This window comes from Aspergillus melleus (genome assembly GCF_016097325.1).
Source record: "Aspergillus melleus strain CBS 546.65 chromosome Unknown contig7, whole genome shotgun sequence".
NCBI lineage: Eukaryota > Fungi > Ascomycota > Eurotiomycetes > Eurotiales > Aspergillaceae > Aspergillus > Aspergillus melleus.
The window spans coordinates 726,994-742,742 of NW_025763376.1; the positions used below are offsets into that span (position 1 = coordinate 726,994).

At 52.2% G+C, this 15,749-nt stretch overlaps 6 protein-coding genes across 6 annotated transcripts; 3 read left to right on the forward strand and 3 right to left on the reverse strand.

Annotated features, from left to right (window-relative positions):
- Window positions 1-106: 106 nt before the first annotated feature.
- On the reverse strand, window positions 107-2,006 carry LDX57_011224 (metallophosphoesterase family protein; the record flags this gene model as incomplete). Its single annotated transcript, XM_046092970.1, has 2 exons — window positions 107-1,775; window positions 1,843-2,006. 2 exons carry the CDS (start codon window positions 2,004-2,006, stop codon window positions 107-109), a joined length of 1,833 nt encoding a protein of 610 aa, XP_045948948.1.
- Window positions 2,007-2,341: 335 nt separating this feature from the next.
- Window positions 2,342-3,716, forward strand: PDB1 (pyruvate dehydrogenase (acetyl-transferring) subunit E1 beta; the record flags this gene model as incomplete). The annotated part of the gene is made up of 4 exons (XM_046092971.1): window positions 2,342-2,592; window positions 2,661-2,784; window positions 2,877-3,163; window positions 3,245-3,716. 4 exons carry the CDS (start codon window positions 2,342-2,344, stop codon window positions 3,714-3,716), a joined length of 1,134 nt encoding a protein of 377 aa, XP_045948949.1.
- Window positions 3,717-4,236: 520 nt separating this feature from the next.
- Window positions 4,237-5,063, reverse strand: LDX57_011226 (putative C2H2 finger domain protein; the record flags this gene model as incomplete). Its single annotated transcript, XM_046092972.1, has 3 exons — window positions 4,237-4,872; window positions 4,953-4,979; window positions 5,055-5,063. 3 exons carry the CDS (start codon window positions 5,061-5,063, stop codon window positions 4,237-4,239), a joined length of 672 nt encoding a protein of 223 aa, XP_045948950.1.
- A 243-nt stretch (window positions 5,064-5,306) lies between these two features.
- Window positions 5,307-6,453, forward strand: TRM1_1 (MCP1 family protein; the record flags this gene model as incomplete). The annotated part of the gene is made up of 2 exons (XM_046092973.1): window positions 5,307-5,604; window positions 5,666-6,453. The coding sequence occupies 2 exons, from the start codon at window positions 5,307-5,309 to the stop codon at window positions 6,451-6,453; spliced, it is 1,086 nt and encodes a 361-aa protein (XP_045948951.1).
- Window positions 6,454-6,971: 518 nt separating this feature from the next.
- Window positions 6,972-8,915, forward strand: TRM1_2 (tRNA (guanine26-N2)-dimethyltransferase; the record flags this gene model as incomplete). Its single annotated transcript, XM_046092974.1, has 1 exon — window positions 6,972-8,915. One exon carries the CDS (start codon window positions 6,972-6,974, stop codon window positions 8,913-8,915), a length of 1,944 nt encoding a protein of 647 aa, XP_045948952.1.
- A 428-nt stretch (window positions 8,916-9,343) lies between these two features.
- Window positions 9,344-15,041, reverse strand: FAS1_1 (trifunctional fatty acid synthase subunit FAS2; the record flags this gene model as incomplete). The annotated part of the gene is made up of 3 exons (XM_046092975.1): window positions 9,344-9,454; window positions 9,509-14,454; window positions 14,519-15,041. 3 exons carry the CDS (start codon window positions 15,039-15,041, stop codon window positions 9,344-9,346), a joined length of 5,580 nt encoding a protein of 1,859 aa, XP_045948953.1.
- Between the last annotated feature and the right edge of the window lie 708 nt (window positions 15,042-15,749).

The window sequence follows — 15,749 nt, forward strand, 5'->3', positions numbered from 1 at the left end:
AACAAATCCGAATCTCTGCAGTAAAACTATATATATATCTCTCTCTTTCTATCCAGCAACACAAGGGGAAATGATCACACGCTGGTTTATTGAAGAACATAGGGCATCATTCATCACATCTCCAGTTCTCTTTCACCCAATTCAAGATAAGGTTGGTCAGCGTCATAGATGGCATATACACATCACTGTCCCGCGAAAAATCAGCGTCAAGGTCTGCAAATTTGGCTGCCAGTGCCACGTAGGGTTCTATAAAATCAATGTATACGAGATCAACATGATCTGGGGCTGACGAGGCATTGAGTGATACATGTGCCTGGATACAGTTTGGCATACGATAGAAAGGGATGGGAGAGTGGATGGTGTCGTCGCCGTCCGCACCTCCGTCGTCAATGGTGGTATATCCAGGCTGAAAGTTAGGTTTGGATCCGGCGCCACTTAAAGCAGCGGCTTGATCCGTTAGTTGGCTATGCTGGAGAAGCTTCCCATCATCGATTGTCACATCAGTGTTATACGCCGACCGTTCGGGCGGGGCAAGAGACGAAGTAAAGTCGGATTGACGAGCAGAATCGGTGAATATCTGTGGCTGTTTGTTCAACACCTCAAGAACGAGTTTGGCCTTTTCATAGGGAACATCTTTCAAGTATCGAAAACCACTGGTGAATGGGGAAACTATAAAGGTGGTGTCTTGGGTGAAGGGTCCCTTGAATATATCAAACCGTATGGCACCGGTGTTGACAATAGCAAGAGCTGGTTGTCCCGCGCGAGATTCATCCCTCAGGTGATCGGGAAGGACTTGGGTTTCAAGCCAAGTGTAAATATTCTCTTCGCTCGGATACTTGACCCGGGACATCCAAAGATCACGGGGGGAGCAGCCGTGGACTTCGTCTAGCCGGAGTGCACTTCTGAATTCATGGATCAACCGCGACACATTCTGCCCAAGGTCCGTGTGGAATGACTCCTGATCAAGCTCGGTGTGATGGAGAAATGAGAAGAGATTGTTATCGATGTATCGCCGCTGAAAGCTGGGGGCATTCAAGGCAGGAATTTGTCGTTTCTTGGCAGACAGACCGTCGATGGACATGAACCCAATTGTTTCCATAAAACGCCCACTTGCCAAGCCATAGGCTCGCGAGTCATAGCGTGCAAAATCGCGAATATGATAATGACCCCCGAAGAATTGAATTGGTGTATCCCAACGAACGGACCTAATCTCTTCGAAGATGGCTTTGTATTCTTGTGAATGAACAGGCACATGGCCAGTCACGAGGAAGAGGTCAACATCTGGGTCCCGAATGGCATCCTGAAACCAGTCCTCCTTGATGGTCTGTTCGACGGGATATACCACGGTGTTGTTGTCGTTTTTGGTGAAATCGAACAGGAAGCCAAAGGCAACGATGCGGATTCCCTGGTTTTCGGTAGTGAATTTCTTAAAGCGGGGAGCTAGCGGCACGAGGTCATTAGTCACAGGGTGCAAGATGTCAATATTCGACGCCAGGTAGTTCCCATGGAAGTTAACGACCGTGGTGAAGAACTCAGCCTCGGAGGTGTTCCGCTTGTATAACTCGTGGTTTCCGGCGGTGATTAGGTCAATCTGCTGCTCGCGCAGAATGTCCGAGATGTAGACGCCCTTCGGTTCCGATGAGTCGTAGAGGCCGTTGCCCTCGACTCTATCACCCGTATCTACCACCAGCAGATCCACGCCCTGTGCATTTGCCTTTTCCCGCATCCTGGTCGCGAAGGAGACATAGTCACCCCAGTCTGCGGCGTAGGAGGGTCTATAGTTTGCGAGCTGATCAGCACAGAACCAGGGGAAAGAACGCCGGAAGAGTTTCACGAGCGTACTCCTGCAGATGACCGGCCAGCCAGCCATGGGTATCGGTCGTGTGAAGGAAGTTGAGTTGTCCCCATTTTAGATCGCGTAGGGGGGCCGCGATGGGATCCGGGGCCGTTGGTTGTACGGCGAGCGCCAACGAGACCGAGAGGGAGCCGAGTAGGAGACGCAGCATGCTGGCGTCGTACTCTCTAAAGGAGAGGACCGAAGGAGAGCAGCGGAGAGAGAAGAGAGTAAACGGAGTGCCTGATAAGGATAAGGCCAAAGGCGGCAGGAGGACGGAAGAAGCCGCCGGTGAGTCCCCGTCTTAGTCAGCGGCCAACCCAACAGACTCGCGCCGGCGCTCACCAAAAAGTGAAAACCCGTTGACGAAAGACATCCAAAGACGGAGTTGCGCCCCGGAGACTTTTCTCGTCCTCTCTCTATCAATCCGCATCCACAGTCGAGCATCTGTGCACTCCATCTTCCTAGCCTCATATCGCTGGATCTTGCCATCACTCCCATCCGGCCATGACTGCTCCTCGAGTTTTCCGCCCGGCAGCTCGCCTGCTCTCTTCGCGCCTTTCCTCTGCCTCTTTCCGTCCGGCCTTCACGCAATCCGCATGTGCCCCTTCGATCCTGCGCTTCCGGGGCTATGCCACGGCTGGCGGCTCTAAGGAGGTCACCGTGCGAGATGCTTTGAACGAGGCTCTCGCTGAGGAGCTGGAGGGCAACAAGAAGACTTTCATTCTCGGAGAGGAGGTTGCACAGTATAACGGAGCGTATGAATCCCTGTTCCCAACCCGCATCCAACAAAGTTTCGCCGTTCTGATCTTCGTCCTGTCAACAGCTACAAGGTCACAAGGGGTCTGTTGGACCGATTTGGCCCCAAGCGAGTCATTGATACGCCCATCACGGAAGCCGGCTTTACCGGTCTGGCTGTCGGCGCTGCTCTTGCTGGCCTACACCCCATTGTAAGTTTGTTTTCGTACTCATATTCAAAGGCTACTACCCATAGATGATCCGGCGAGAGCTGTCGAAGCTAACCAGTGTTATCATCGGATAGTGCGAGTTCATGACCTTCAACTTTGCCATGCAGGCCATTGATCAAATCATCAACTCGGCTGCGAAGACCCACTACATGTCCGGAGGTATCCAACCCTGCAACATCACCTTCCGTGGACCCAATGGTTTCGCCGCCGGTGTCGCCGCCCAGCACTCTCAGGATTACTCGGCCTGGTACGGCAGCATTCCCGGACTCAAGGTCGTTTCGCCCTGGAGCTCTGAGGATGCCAAGGGTTTGTTGAAGGCCGCTATCCGTGACCCCAACCCCGTCGTGGTTTTGGAGAACGAGTACGTGACTATGGATTCAATAATCTCGTTCAAATGAGAACGGAGAAAGGAAAAGAACCGTTTGAGGCTGATTGTTTACAGGCTTATGTATGGCCAGGCCTTCCCCATGAGCGAGGCGGCGCAGAAGGACGACTTCGTCCTGCCTATTGGCAAGGCCAAGATCGAGCGTCCTGGAAAGGACCTGACCATTGTTTCCCTGTCTCGCTGCGTTGGACAGTCTCTCACAGCTGCTGCCACGCTGAAGCAGAAGTATGGAGTTGAAGCCGAAGTGATCAACCTGCGGTCCATCAAGCCCTTGGACGTGGAGACGATCATCCAGTCTCTCAAGAAGACCGGCCGACTCATGTCTGTCGAGTCTGGATTCCCCATGTTTGGCGTCTCCTCCGAAATCTTGGCCCTGTCCATGGAGTATGGCTTCGACTATCTGACTGCCCCTGCTCTCCGTGTCACCGGTGCCGAGGTGCCTACTCCTTATGCTCTTGGTCTTGAGCAGATGAGTTTCCCCCAGGAGGACACGATTGTCAGCCAGGCTGCCAAGCTGCTTCGTTTGTAATCCGGCTTTCTCGAGCGACAAACGGATCGAGTTCAAGATCTAAAATAAAGCCGTCATGTTTAGTACCCATTTGACCGTCGCGACCACCTGTTCTCCCCAGCCCCCTTTCAAATTCCTCGCCAAGGCTTTCTATTGCTTTTCTTATTTTCCTTTTTTTGGAATCTGTACAACTACACTAAAGAATCAATTCACAATTTGCATCTATAGATTCAGGAACGAAGTTTGTTCGCAGATACTTGGTGGAAAGCATTTTTGATATGGTCATATCCAGGCAGCACAGCGAAAGGTTCGTTTGTGTCCTGTGAGTGGGTTTGTTTTGTTTTTCAACAGCCAATAATACATTTACCGTCGGACTTTTATCAATAACTATCTATCGTCGGGCTAGCAATATTACACCAACGAACGTAAACCCGAGTCTTTGGAGGTGTGAAACCAGTTCAACCCCTCCGCCCAATCGTAACGCCGGCAATTCTTTCAATTTCTAGGCCGAATGAGCTTCAGCCTGTCCCGGAACCGATCTCTAAGAAGAGGTAGCCTCGACAGTCCTAGCACCAACACACTCGGACCAGCAGTCGGTGGGTCTGCGAGGGTTGTAGTAGTCACCGCGCAGCGTGCCATGCATATTCTCTTCGTCAGTGTCGCTTTCTGCGGGCTCATGATGGATGGCGCCGGTGGGACCCGGTGATGGAACACCAGCTCGTTCGCCTGCATCAGCGAGACCTAGGCTTTCATCGTCATCGTCATCCCCGAGCACATTCTTCCTTGTCGGTGCTGTAGGTGCTACAGGGCCTTTGACGGCAGTAAAGGAGCTCTTGAATCCACCTTTCTTGAAGCCTCCGGCACCGCTGGCGCCAATGCCGCCGCCACTTACACCACCAACTCCTCCTCCTCCACCCGCAGTTCCTGTCCCTAGAGATGCCCCATTTTTATTAGTGTCGATTACTCTTAGCCCAGCCTCTGCATCGGCCCTTTTTTCCGCTCGCCTTGCTTTCTCGGCGGCATTGGGGTCTCGCGACAACTGTTTTAGATCTTGGAGACGTTTGCGATGCTGATGGTCATATGAAGAGATATGCGCCTCGTATTCTGGATGGCGGGAGTAAGACTTATTGCAGAGGGTGCAGGTGAAAGAGCTCAAGGCGGAACGCGCAGACTCGGTCTGGACACAGTTTTAGGAGTCAGGCAGCCAGTCCATGTATCGGTATTGCGGTTGGGATTGCAAGAAGGAATGGTACATACTTTAGGAGTTGGATTGATGAATCCTCGCTGTATTGCAAGATACGGGATGATTTAGCAACGCCGTCGGCAGAAACCAAAGGATGCGACAAAACGCAGACGTACAGGTGCCATCTTGGTCGCCCGGATATCGCAGAAGGGCTTTTGTTGGAGCTTGATAGACCTGCAGAGGCCGGGCAGTCACAAGTGCCGAATGGTGCCTGCGTAGTCGAGCGGGAACTGGCCAAGGCCACTAAGTCTTTCTGCCCGCAGTATCCCACCGCCTAACTTTTCTTGACTTACAGAGGATATCCTCGAGAGGTCCTTCTTGCTTCTGCACTGACCTTCTCGGTTGGTGCGCAATAATCATCAACTTGGATGCATCTTGGGGGGAAAATCGATCCTGCTAAAACTGTTGCGGCGGTTGTGATATCGCCTCCAGCCATGTCTTCCGGTGAACCCAATGGGTCCCAGAAACCCGATGACATCGATACTCGGTCCATGCTCTCATTACAGGAACTAGATCCATCTCCGGTGCACGAGGAGTTCCCTGATCTTGAAAATGGCGCATCCCTTCCCAAAATGCAGGACCCTCGGCCCGCATCGTTCGACAGGTGCCCGAGCAACCTCCCAGCCGCAAACCTTGGGCTCCGCGGATATAACTGGGATTCCTGGTGTATGCATGGACTCCCCCTCCTAACAACTTGATTGTACAGACCTTACTCACATGCTCTCAGTATCTGCACTTCAGAAATACTCAACATACCCACCGACGCTGTTCTTAGCGCTACATTTCACCAACACAGCCCTGATTCCCCTAGTTACCCGCTCGGTGTCCGATAGCGACACCTACCTTCTCCTGACGCGACCTATCTACCAGGCCCCCTCGCTTGAGCATCTAGTCCTTACAATTCCCAGTCTAGTGCACGTGGCGTCGGGGATAGCTCTCCGCGGCATTCGCTCCTCTCGTCGAGCTCGATTGTACGGCGCAGAGACTAGGTCGCAGAGGTCTCTGTTGGGCTTTTGGCCCCGCGTCAGCCTACAAGCGCAATTCGGTTATGCCCTTGTTCCGTTGCTCGGCTTTCATGTCCTAGTCAACCGTGTCGCGCCGTTGGTTTATGACGGTGGGAGCTCCGGCGTGGGTTTAGGCTACGTAGCGCATGCGTTTACTCGGAATCCTACTTTCTGGAACGTCTATTATCTGGCGTTTGTCGCCGTCGGGGTCTGGCATATCGTTGGAGGATGGGCCGCTTGGATGGGTTGGAGGGTTACGACAGTCCGGAGAGACCGAAAGCCCAAGAAGGGCTCTCTCGAGGGCTATTTCAACGAACCTGAAAACCAACAACGATCTAGGAGGCAAAGGAAGATGTGGTGGACGGTAAATGGTCTTGCAGTGATGGGTTTTTCTATTTGGTTGGGAGGAGCCCTGGGGATAATAGGGCGATCAGGGCAAGGATCTGGATGGGAGGTCAACGCTTGGAACGAAATATACAACCGAATACCCATTATTGATTCCTGGTTGTAAAAGAGAAGGGGCGTTTTAACGTGCTGTTGTAAAATAGTCATTGGTGTTGGAAATGTGTGATGATAAATTCAACGATAGCTAATGTGTTATGTATGTACATTGCATTGATTGACCACAATTGACATGTGGGTAGAGTAGAGAGTAGATTGAGAGAGTCTGGACTCTGGAAAAGAAAGCAGCAGGACGTGGCCCGTGCGCCGCGGCCCTTTTTTTTTTTTTTTTTTCTCTCTTTCCTTTTTTCTGTTGCCCCGGATAGCATCAACTGCCTACGGTGTACATAAGTCTACAGAGTACACCCACAAGTTTACTCTCTCCTGACTGTCTTCTTCCCCCCCCCCCGCCACCCGTCTACCGGATCATCGATGGTTCTAAGGAGTACCTGGACCTTTTCTCGTGCACCTGGCTTCCTAGATCGCAACGTCTTCCTCACCTTCGTATTGCCGAAAAACCATCCTTGTCCTTCTCGCTATCACCTAAACCGAGACTCATTGCGCCACTTCCATTGCCCGTCCTCCAGAATGGAGGGATCTTCACAATCGCGGATCGCCGACGATCGTGTCCAATATGATGGGAAAGAATACAGAGCAGTGAAAGAGGGGTTGGCTTTCATCCTAAATGCGCCTGCAGAGGCTGCAGCTTCGAAAGGAACAAAGAAGGATCTCAAGGTTGACGATGAGGCCCAGTCTGTGTTTTACAATCCGATACAGCAGTTCAATCGCGACCTGAGCGTGCTTGCGATCAAGGCATACAGCGAACATGTGGTGGCGTTGAGGAAACAAAAGGCCGACAAGAAGATGCAGAAACAGGCCAATGGCAAAAAACGAAAGAGGGACGAACAAGAAACCGAAGAGCCGATCAATAAAGCGAACCCGCCCTCGTTCACGATCCTAGATGCTCTTTCGGCCACCGGCTTGCGAGCACTCCGATATGCCTCGGAAATCCCGGCTACCACACGTGTCGTTGCCAATGATTTATCGCCTTCCGCCATCGCGGCCATGAAGACCAATATTGAGTACAATAAGCTAGGGGAGCTAATCCAGCAAAACACTGGCGATGCTCGGGCTTATATGTACAATCTACCCCACGCGTTCGACGTCATCGATCTAGACCCTTACGGCACGGCTGCGCCCTTCATGGATGCGGCGGTACAGGGAGTGAAGGATGGAGGATTACTATGCGTGACTTGCACTGATGCTGGGGTCTGGGCTTCGAATGGGTACCCAGAAAAATCCTTTGCCTTATATGGCGGCGTACCCTCGAAAGGTTCACATTCACATGAGGCTGGGCTGCGCCTGATTCTGCACGGACTCGCGGCGTCTGCTGCCAGATATGGACTATCGATCGAGCCCCTCTTGTCCTTATCGATTGATTTCTACGCTAGAGTCTTCGTCCGCATTCATCGATCTCCGGCCGAGGTAAAGTTTGCTTCGGGAAATACGATGCTAGTTTACAATTGCGATTCGGGGTGTGGGGCTTGGTCAACACAACCTTTGACCCAGACGAAGCAGAAGCTTGATAGAAAAGGTGACCCTTTCTACCACTATGGGTTTGCACAAGGGCCAGTTGCAGGGACGCACTGTGAACATTGTGGTTCCAAGACGCACATAGGTGGACCAATGTGGGCCGGTCCTCTTCACAACCCCCAGTACATCCAGAAGATTCTTGATATGCTCCCTGGGACTGATGCAGACACATACCAGACCTTGAGCCGGCTTGAAGGCATGCTAATGACAGCCCTCGAAGAGGACCTGACTCTCAGCGACTCCGCGGAAAGCTCGTCTCCGGAGCCTGTCGATGCCAATAACAGCGACTCACCGCAAGAGCAGCCAGATATCATCCCCCGAATGGATCCCGCTCTTCGTGAGCCACACCCCTTCTATTTTAGTCTCAATGTGCTGGCGAAGGTCCTGCGCACGTCGACGGTTCCCTACGACGCCTTCTGCGGGGCGCTCCGGCATATGGGCTACCGGACCACTCGTAGTCATGCAAAGCCCAATACAGTGCGCACCGATGCTCCTTGGGCAGTCATTTGGGAAGTCATGAGGGAATGGGTGAGACAGAGGTCTCCCATCAAGGAGGGTGCTCTCAAGCCCGGGACGGCGGGCGCGACCATCATGGCCAAGGGTCGAGAAAGCCCGCAGAACACTGATCAAGGTGAACTGCTAGACACCTTGAAAAGAGAAGTCGCATCTGCAGCTGAAGGCGGAAAAGATGTCTCCGACATGATAACCAAGGTGGAGGCCGCATTGTACCGCTCGGGAGCCCGACTACCACCGAAGAATTCATCAAGCACGAGCGGAGAGGTGGACACATCAACGTCACAGAATAAGACAACGCCGGTGGTCTTCGACGAAAGCTTGGGTAGAAAGACATCCGGTAGAAAGCGGCTAGTGAGGTACCAGATCAACCCTCGAGCCAATTGGGGTCCTCTGAACCGAGCATCTGGTGGTGGGCGAAAATGAATAGTAGAAAAGGGGAGGGGAAGCAGAAAGGAAAGAAAACAAATCTGCACACTAGCCCTTAGTCTTTATCTGCAGGATCAATGAGACGTGACAAAATAATCGCATTCCAAAATGTAGGTCTCTTATGATATGTCCCCAATTCGAGAAGACGTGCTTAACGCACAAATTTCGTAGAATCCCTAAGTATGAGAGGGCCGGTGAAAGACAAGATTCAATCCCAGATCCTTGGTCATCCTGGTCTGCAAAGCTATGTACCTCACGCGTGTCTATTGTGAAGGTTTACAACCGAACTTGATACAACTAACAGATTGCGGTATTTCGTAAGGCTTGACAAGAATGAGGAAGAAGAAAGAGATATTATTTGTACTAGATTCTAAAAAGCGCAGTAGTTATGTATCTTTGTAAACACATTGCTCATCAACCGATTTTTAAAACTTCGAAACAGCAACAGCAACGGCCTGGGAATCGGTATGGCTTATGCTGACAGTGACCTGCTTAACGCCACTCTGCTGAGCGGCCTCGGCCGCAGCGCCATGGAGCTGGACCATATATTAGTTTACATTGTCTCAAAGACCTGAGGAGTGGAAACTTACATTGACCACGGGTGCCCCGGTAGCATCATTCACAATCTCGATGTCTTTCAGTGGAGCTCCGGCACCTTTACTGGAGACGCCGAGAGACTTGAAAACAGCCTCCTTTGCACTCCAACGTCCAGCAAAAGACGCCCTGGGAGATGCTGCCTGGCGGCAATACTGCTCCTCCTTGGAAGTGAAGTTTCTCTCGACAAACGTCTCGTTATCGATGGGGACCGCCTCGATGTTCTCCACGTCTACGCCGATCTTTGAGTTGTCAGCGATGTTGGCATTGGCCAACGACTCCACCATCTTCCGAGTGCTCTCAGCACCTTGGTCTGTGGGCTTGGGAGGTGCTGTGGGAAACTTCAACTCAGAAGTCTTCTTGTCCATCGTCACGCGGTAGTCGGGGTTGAGGAAAACCTTGCTTTGAAGATCATCCTCATACGGCGCTTTGTTCTTGGCGACGAAGATGCTATTGTTGATCAAGCCGTTGTGGAAGAAGCGGTATGCCTTCTTTTGTCTGGCCTCAACCTTGGTTTTATAGGTTTGGAATTGGGCGCGATCCAAGGCCGCAAACAAATACTTCGGGTGGATACCAATGACCTGAGCACCCTTCTGGCCAAAACCGAAAGAGGTAACCGAGAACGCCTTGATTCCATCCGTCTGAATGCTGCGGCTGGGGTAGACAATGTGATCAAACTTCTCCATGACCTTGTCAACATTGTCGGCGTTGCGATTGCCCGGAACAAGTCCGCTGTCCAAGACCTGCAAGCATCCGTTGAACATCCATGCGCCCGCTGCACCCTTCGGGTGTCCCGTAAGATACTTCTGGAAGATACCCAAGAGAGCGTTACCTTTCTGGCGGCCCAGGTGCTTCATCTGTTGGCAGATGACGTCGGATTCGTTCTTGTCATTTGCCACGGTGGAGGTTCCGTGGAAAGAGGCAACGCCAATATCATCAACAGTAAGACCCCAAGTAGCAAGAGCACCCCGAAGAGGGGCGATGCGGGAATCCTGTTTCCAGAAGTTGTTTCCGAGGCTGAACTGTGCATCCTTTTCTTGCCGAATAGCCTCCCGTTCAATATGCTGAGCTCGCTCCTGCATGTATTCTGACACGTCAAAGGAGTCGGAGTTCTGAGAGGCCATGGCTCCAACTTCCTCCTGGAGGTACAACAGTTCCGATTCCTGCCACTCCTTGATCTGCTTTCTCCGCAATTCGAGTTGTCGGCGGCGATACTTGATATCCAACAACGGCGAAGGGAACTTGCCGGGGTTCTCACGAGCGGTGGTAAGAACACCCTGGCCCGGAGCAGGAACTGAGCGCCCGATCTTGTCGGTGGCTGTGGTCGTCAGAGCAATGACACCATGAATCGGAACGCCCATATCCAGAGCAAGCTGTGCACTCATAATAAGCTGCATTCCGCAGCCCTGGGATTCCATGAACCCAGCACGAGTGGTGGTCGTGGGTCGAGACATTTCCTGCGGAGTGCGGCCATGAGCGAATTCGTCCTCGGCATTACTGGTAGCCTTCATGTTGGCGAATTCATACGATCCCTCTTCCTGGAAGTCATCAAATCCACCAACAAAGCAGACGCGAGCCTTTCCTTCGACAATCGTCTCATAACCAATATCAACGGACTCGACAGCGGTGGCACAAGCGCCAACAGGCGTCTTGATAGGTCCCGTGGAGGACAGCAGCAGCATGTTGACCCACGCACTCATGGTGTTGATAAAAGACTCCTGGAGAATGTCCTTTTGAAGGGGCTTGTCCAGGTAACGATCCTTATACATACCCCGCAAGGCATGCGTTCCACCAATACCAGAACCAATGCAATTACCGACCTCCGACAGGTGAACGTACTTGTAGAATTCGTACGGGTCGGTGATACCCGCTGATAGCATTGACTCTGCGGTGCAGACAAGAACGAACAGCGTGACCGGATCAACTTGCTCAATGATATCATCAGGGATACCATATCTCTTCGCATCCCAGCCGGTCGGGACTTGTCCAGCAACGAGGCGGTCGAACTGGAGGGCCTTGGGGATGAGGAGAGTGGCCCCCTTCCTGAGGCGGACAGTGAACTCTCCAGATTCGGGGACCTCAAAGATCTCAACCTTGTCGCCATGCTCGCGCTTGAACTCCTCGGCGGTCTCCTTTGAAGCTTCAAACGGATCCAGGTCCTCCTGGATCACAATCTCCTGAAGCAGCTGTTTCTTCTTGGGATCATACCCCTTGAACAGCTCGGGTTCGATAAGGCGAATTCCAGAATGCTCAAGGATGAACTTCTCATATTTCGCCTTGATATCCTTGTCGTCCACGGGTTCACCGGTCTTGGAATCGACCCAGCCGGAATAGGCCTTGCCCTTTAGCGGGCCATTGTGATGTTTAATGAGACCCATGATCCAAGCCATTTCCACACACCCTTCAAGGGAAAACTTTCCATGCGCTTCCATTTCCCAGCGTGTCCGCGAGTTTCCCCACGGTCCAACTTCTGAGAAACCGGTGACGACAACGACTTTGTCCAGGTTGACCATACCCTTGAGGGACTCATTGAGGGGCTTGATGTCTTGATCCCAGTCAGGCAGGTTGGGGAACTCGAATTTGATATTGGCGCGAGGCTCTGCAGTAACACGCTTGTAGAGCACTTCACTGTCCTCCCCATTGACGATCTTGTTTTCAATGGCCGTTTCCTTGATGACTGCTTGCCGAACATCGCTCGTCGCCATGATGTCGGAGCGAAGGTTGGTCATGAGACCCTTGAGGTCAGGGATGAACTGAAGACCACCGTTAAGGTCGGCCCAGACCGGGTCAAGCTGGCAGAGATTGACGATTGCAGGCGCCATCAGACCGAGAAGGTTGAGAGCCATCTCCTGCTGGGAGAAAGTACGGACGCCAAGCTTCTCGACTCCTTCGGCAACCATGTTATTTCCACTCATCAATCCGGTACCACGAGTCCAACCAATCACGGCGCCACAGATAGTCAGGTAGCTGTTCCAGCTTTCGGAATACCAGCGGTTGAACAGGGTCTCCAAAGCGAGCTTCGACTCAGAATACAAGCCGTCATTTCCAAAAGTACCGTGGTTGGGGGACAAGGGAAGGATAACCTGGGCAGGGCGAGTCTCGAAGCCATTGGCTTGCTTCTGAGACTTGATGCAGCCCAGCAGTCGCAAAAGATTGGTCAGCATGATGCGATGGGCAAGCTCTGATTTGGAGTCGATGGAATCAATCTCGCGGCCATTTTCGGGAATTGCGGCGAACGGGACGACAAAGTCCAAGTCCCAGCCGAGGCCCTTTTTGGCATCGTAGATGTAATCAACGAGAGCCTCCACATCCTGCTTGCTACCTTGGTTGAAAGGAACCACAACCAATTGCGAGCCACGGCCCCCGTAGCGGGCGTACATTGCCTGGTAGTACTCGGTAACCTCGCGCGAGTACCGACTAGTTGTCACCACAACCTTGGCTCCACCACTGATCAAGCCCTGCAGAACCTCGGCACCAATCGAGCCGGCGCCAGCACCTGTCATCAAAACGTTTTTGCCGTGGAATGTCAGACCCGATCGAGCAGCCGATTCCATGACGTCGAGATAGATACCGGTAAGCTTCTTGTTGTATTCCCAGCCGTGCTCCATCTTCTTCTTCAGGTGCAAGAAAGGGATCGTTTCAACCTTGCCTGTACGTGGGCTTCCATTGCGCTTCAGACCGTTTCGGCCAGACTTTTTGGAGTTGCCATTTTCTTGCGGCATGATCTGGTTCTCGTTCATGCTCAAGGCGCGGATCACTTCCTTGTAAAGCGTGTTGAACTGCAACTGAGACGATTTCGAGAGGCGGTGTTGTCTTTTGATCAGCTTATAAACGCTCCGAAGATCGTTTTGCACCTTGGTCCGGTTGCTGTATTCTGAGATGGGGCCGCCCTCTGCCATCTGCTTGACGTAGTGCTCCAGCTTGCGAGCACTAGCTCGAGGAACTTCCTGGTATCCAATATTTCCTCGCGCATCGATAGTGGTCTGGGGGCCAGTAGGGATGGCAACATCCTTATACACGGGGGACACACCCAGGACCTCCTTGCAGTTTTCAATGAGTTGCTGGCCCAGTTCCTTGGCGAGTTTATACGTCTCACCCCGGTCGGTTGGGCAGTTGTCGATATGGTATTGCATGAATTCAAGAAGAAGGGGGTTTGAGCGGTTCATGATGCGGATGCACTGGCTCACAATCTCGCGATCAACAACCCTCAGTCTGCCGAAGATGATATCATAGTACATGCTCAGGGCATCCTGCCGGGCCCAGTTCCAAGACGAGTCGTATACACGTGCCTTTAGCGAGTCAAAGGCCGGCTCGATGCCGGATGCGTAAAAATCACCGTGCTCAGCCTGCCACAAATCCAGCTGGGCCTGCAGCGTTCTCTGGGTTTCTTGGGAATCGATGAATGCCTTTTGGCCGGCACGTAGGTCCATCTTCAAGTATCGTGCAATAATCTCCAATTGCTGCTTGAAGAGGGCACGCTGATCCTTGGTCAATGCATCGATAGCAGCAGGGTCCATAAGCATGCCTCCGGTATTTCCTCCACTATCACCGCCACTTGTCGGGGCAGAAAGGCTGATACCTGCACTCGCGGCATACTTGTTGGCGACATCATCAAGGTACGCCTTGGCATCAGGCTCGGATCCGATACGAGAGGCAGGCTCCATCGTCAGAGCGAGAAGAAGGACACCATCTTGCCTGCCAGATCCCAAGCCCCATCGTGTCTCCAAATATTTCCGGACGGCCGTGATGTTAAAGCCACCAGGCATTTTGGATGACACCAGGCGAGCAATGAGAGAGGAAGACTGTTTACCCAGCTGGCCGTTGAAAGTCGCTTGCATGGATGCGCCCAACTCATCGAGGGGCGTGTCTTCTGGTTTTTCTGGCGTCGACCCGAATTCTTTGCCTAGGTCTCCGAGGATTTCGTTTTGCAATGTCGATTTACCTGTCGAGCAGAACAATTAGCTTGTACTTGGGATGCCATCGTTGGTTCCATCATGGTTACATACCTCCCACCAAGTCCTTGATAGCCTTGCTCAGAGGTACGTCTGACAAGCCCTTCTTCAACTTCTGTGCTACCAAGGTTCTCAGAATATCGACTGCCGTGACCGGGGCGTCCTCAACTGCTGCTGCCGGGCCGGCGCTGGGAGGTGGCGGCGCTGCGGCTGCGGGTGCCGCTGCGGCCGCGGGAGCAGCAGGTGCCGGGGCGCTGGATGCAGGTGCTGTTTCAACTTCCGCTTCCTCCTCTATAGGATCCACGTCATAGTATATCTCCTTCGCATCCTTGTTGTAGCAGAGTATTTGGCGCTGCACTGACGTTGCGGCGTCATATGCTTCATATTTAGACGCAATCGTTCGTCTGGCCATGCCACCCAATGTATCTGCCGGGCCAATTTCGACAATTCGTTCTGTTCGCTGTTCTGCGAGAACAACATCCTGGGTCTCGATCCATCTCACCGGCGAGGCAAACTGGTAAGCCAGAAGCTCAACCAGCAAGGTATGAGCAAGCTCCTGTTCAACTTCCGGGCGCATGGCGAAGTTGATTGAAAGTATGGGATAAAAAGAGGAAAGAAAGCACACGACCGGTTTTAGGCGTCGCTTCGTGAACGATGTTTCTCAACTGACGGCGGCCGCTAAGGGAAGGAACAGAGCGAGAAGAAGTGATTAGAAAGATCTATTTAATAACGAGAAAGAAAAAAAAAAAAACTGTCCAAATATGCACCAGTCAGTAAATCATTTGAAGAAGCGTGTAATTCATCAACCTCGCTCTAGATTGATGTTCTGGACGGAGATAGTATTTGGGGTGAAAGGTAGGGGAAAAAAAAAAAAAAAGAGGAAACGGGTCTAACATACTGTAATGACTTAAAACCTTCACAGCACACCGTCTCCAAGTGGGAATCGCTAAGCCCACTCAGTTTTGGAACCACAGACAGTGGGGAAAAATATATACCGGCGAACTAGAAGTGAACAATGCCAATTGGGAATTGTCAAAAGAGAGTCGAAGTGAAGATAGAGAGAGAAGCACAATGCTCCCGATTGCTGAGCTTTTGGTGGGTGTTGGGGCGGGAGGAAAAGAGCACCGCAGTCCATAGTAGTTTCCCTGCCTTCCTCCGTAGGTTCCATACATACGGCCGGGAGTACGGAGTACGGCCAGTACTGTACGGTACACGCCTACCGCAGATTTGGGATTAGTCATCTCTTAGGAACCTTCCGGATCTTATATTCCTTCCTGACTTATAT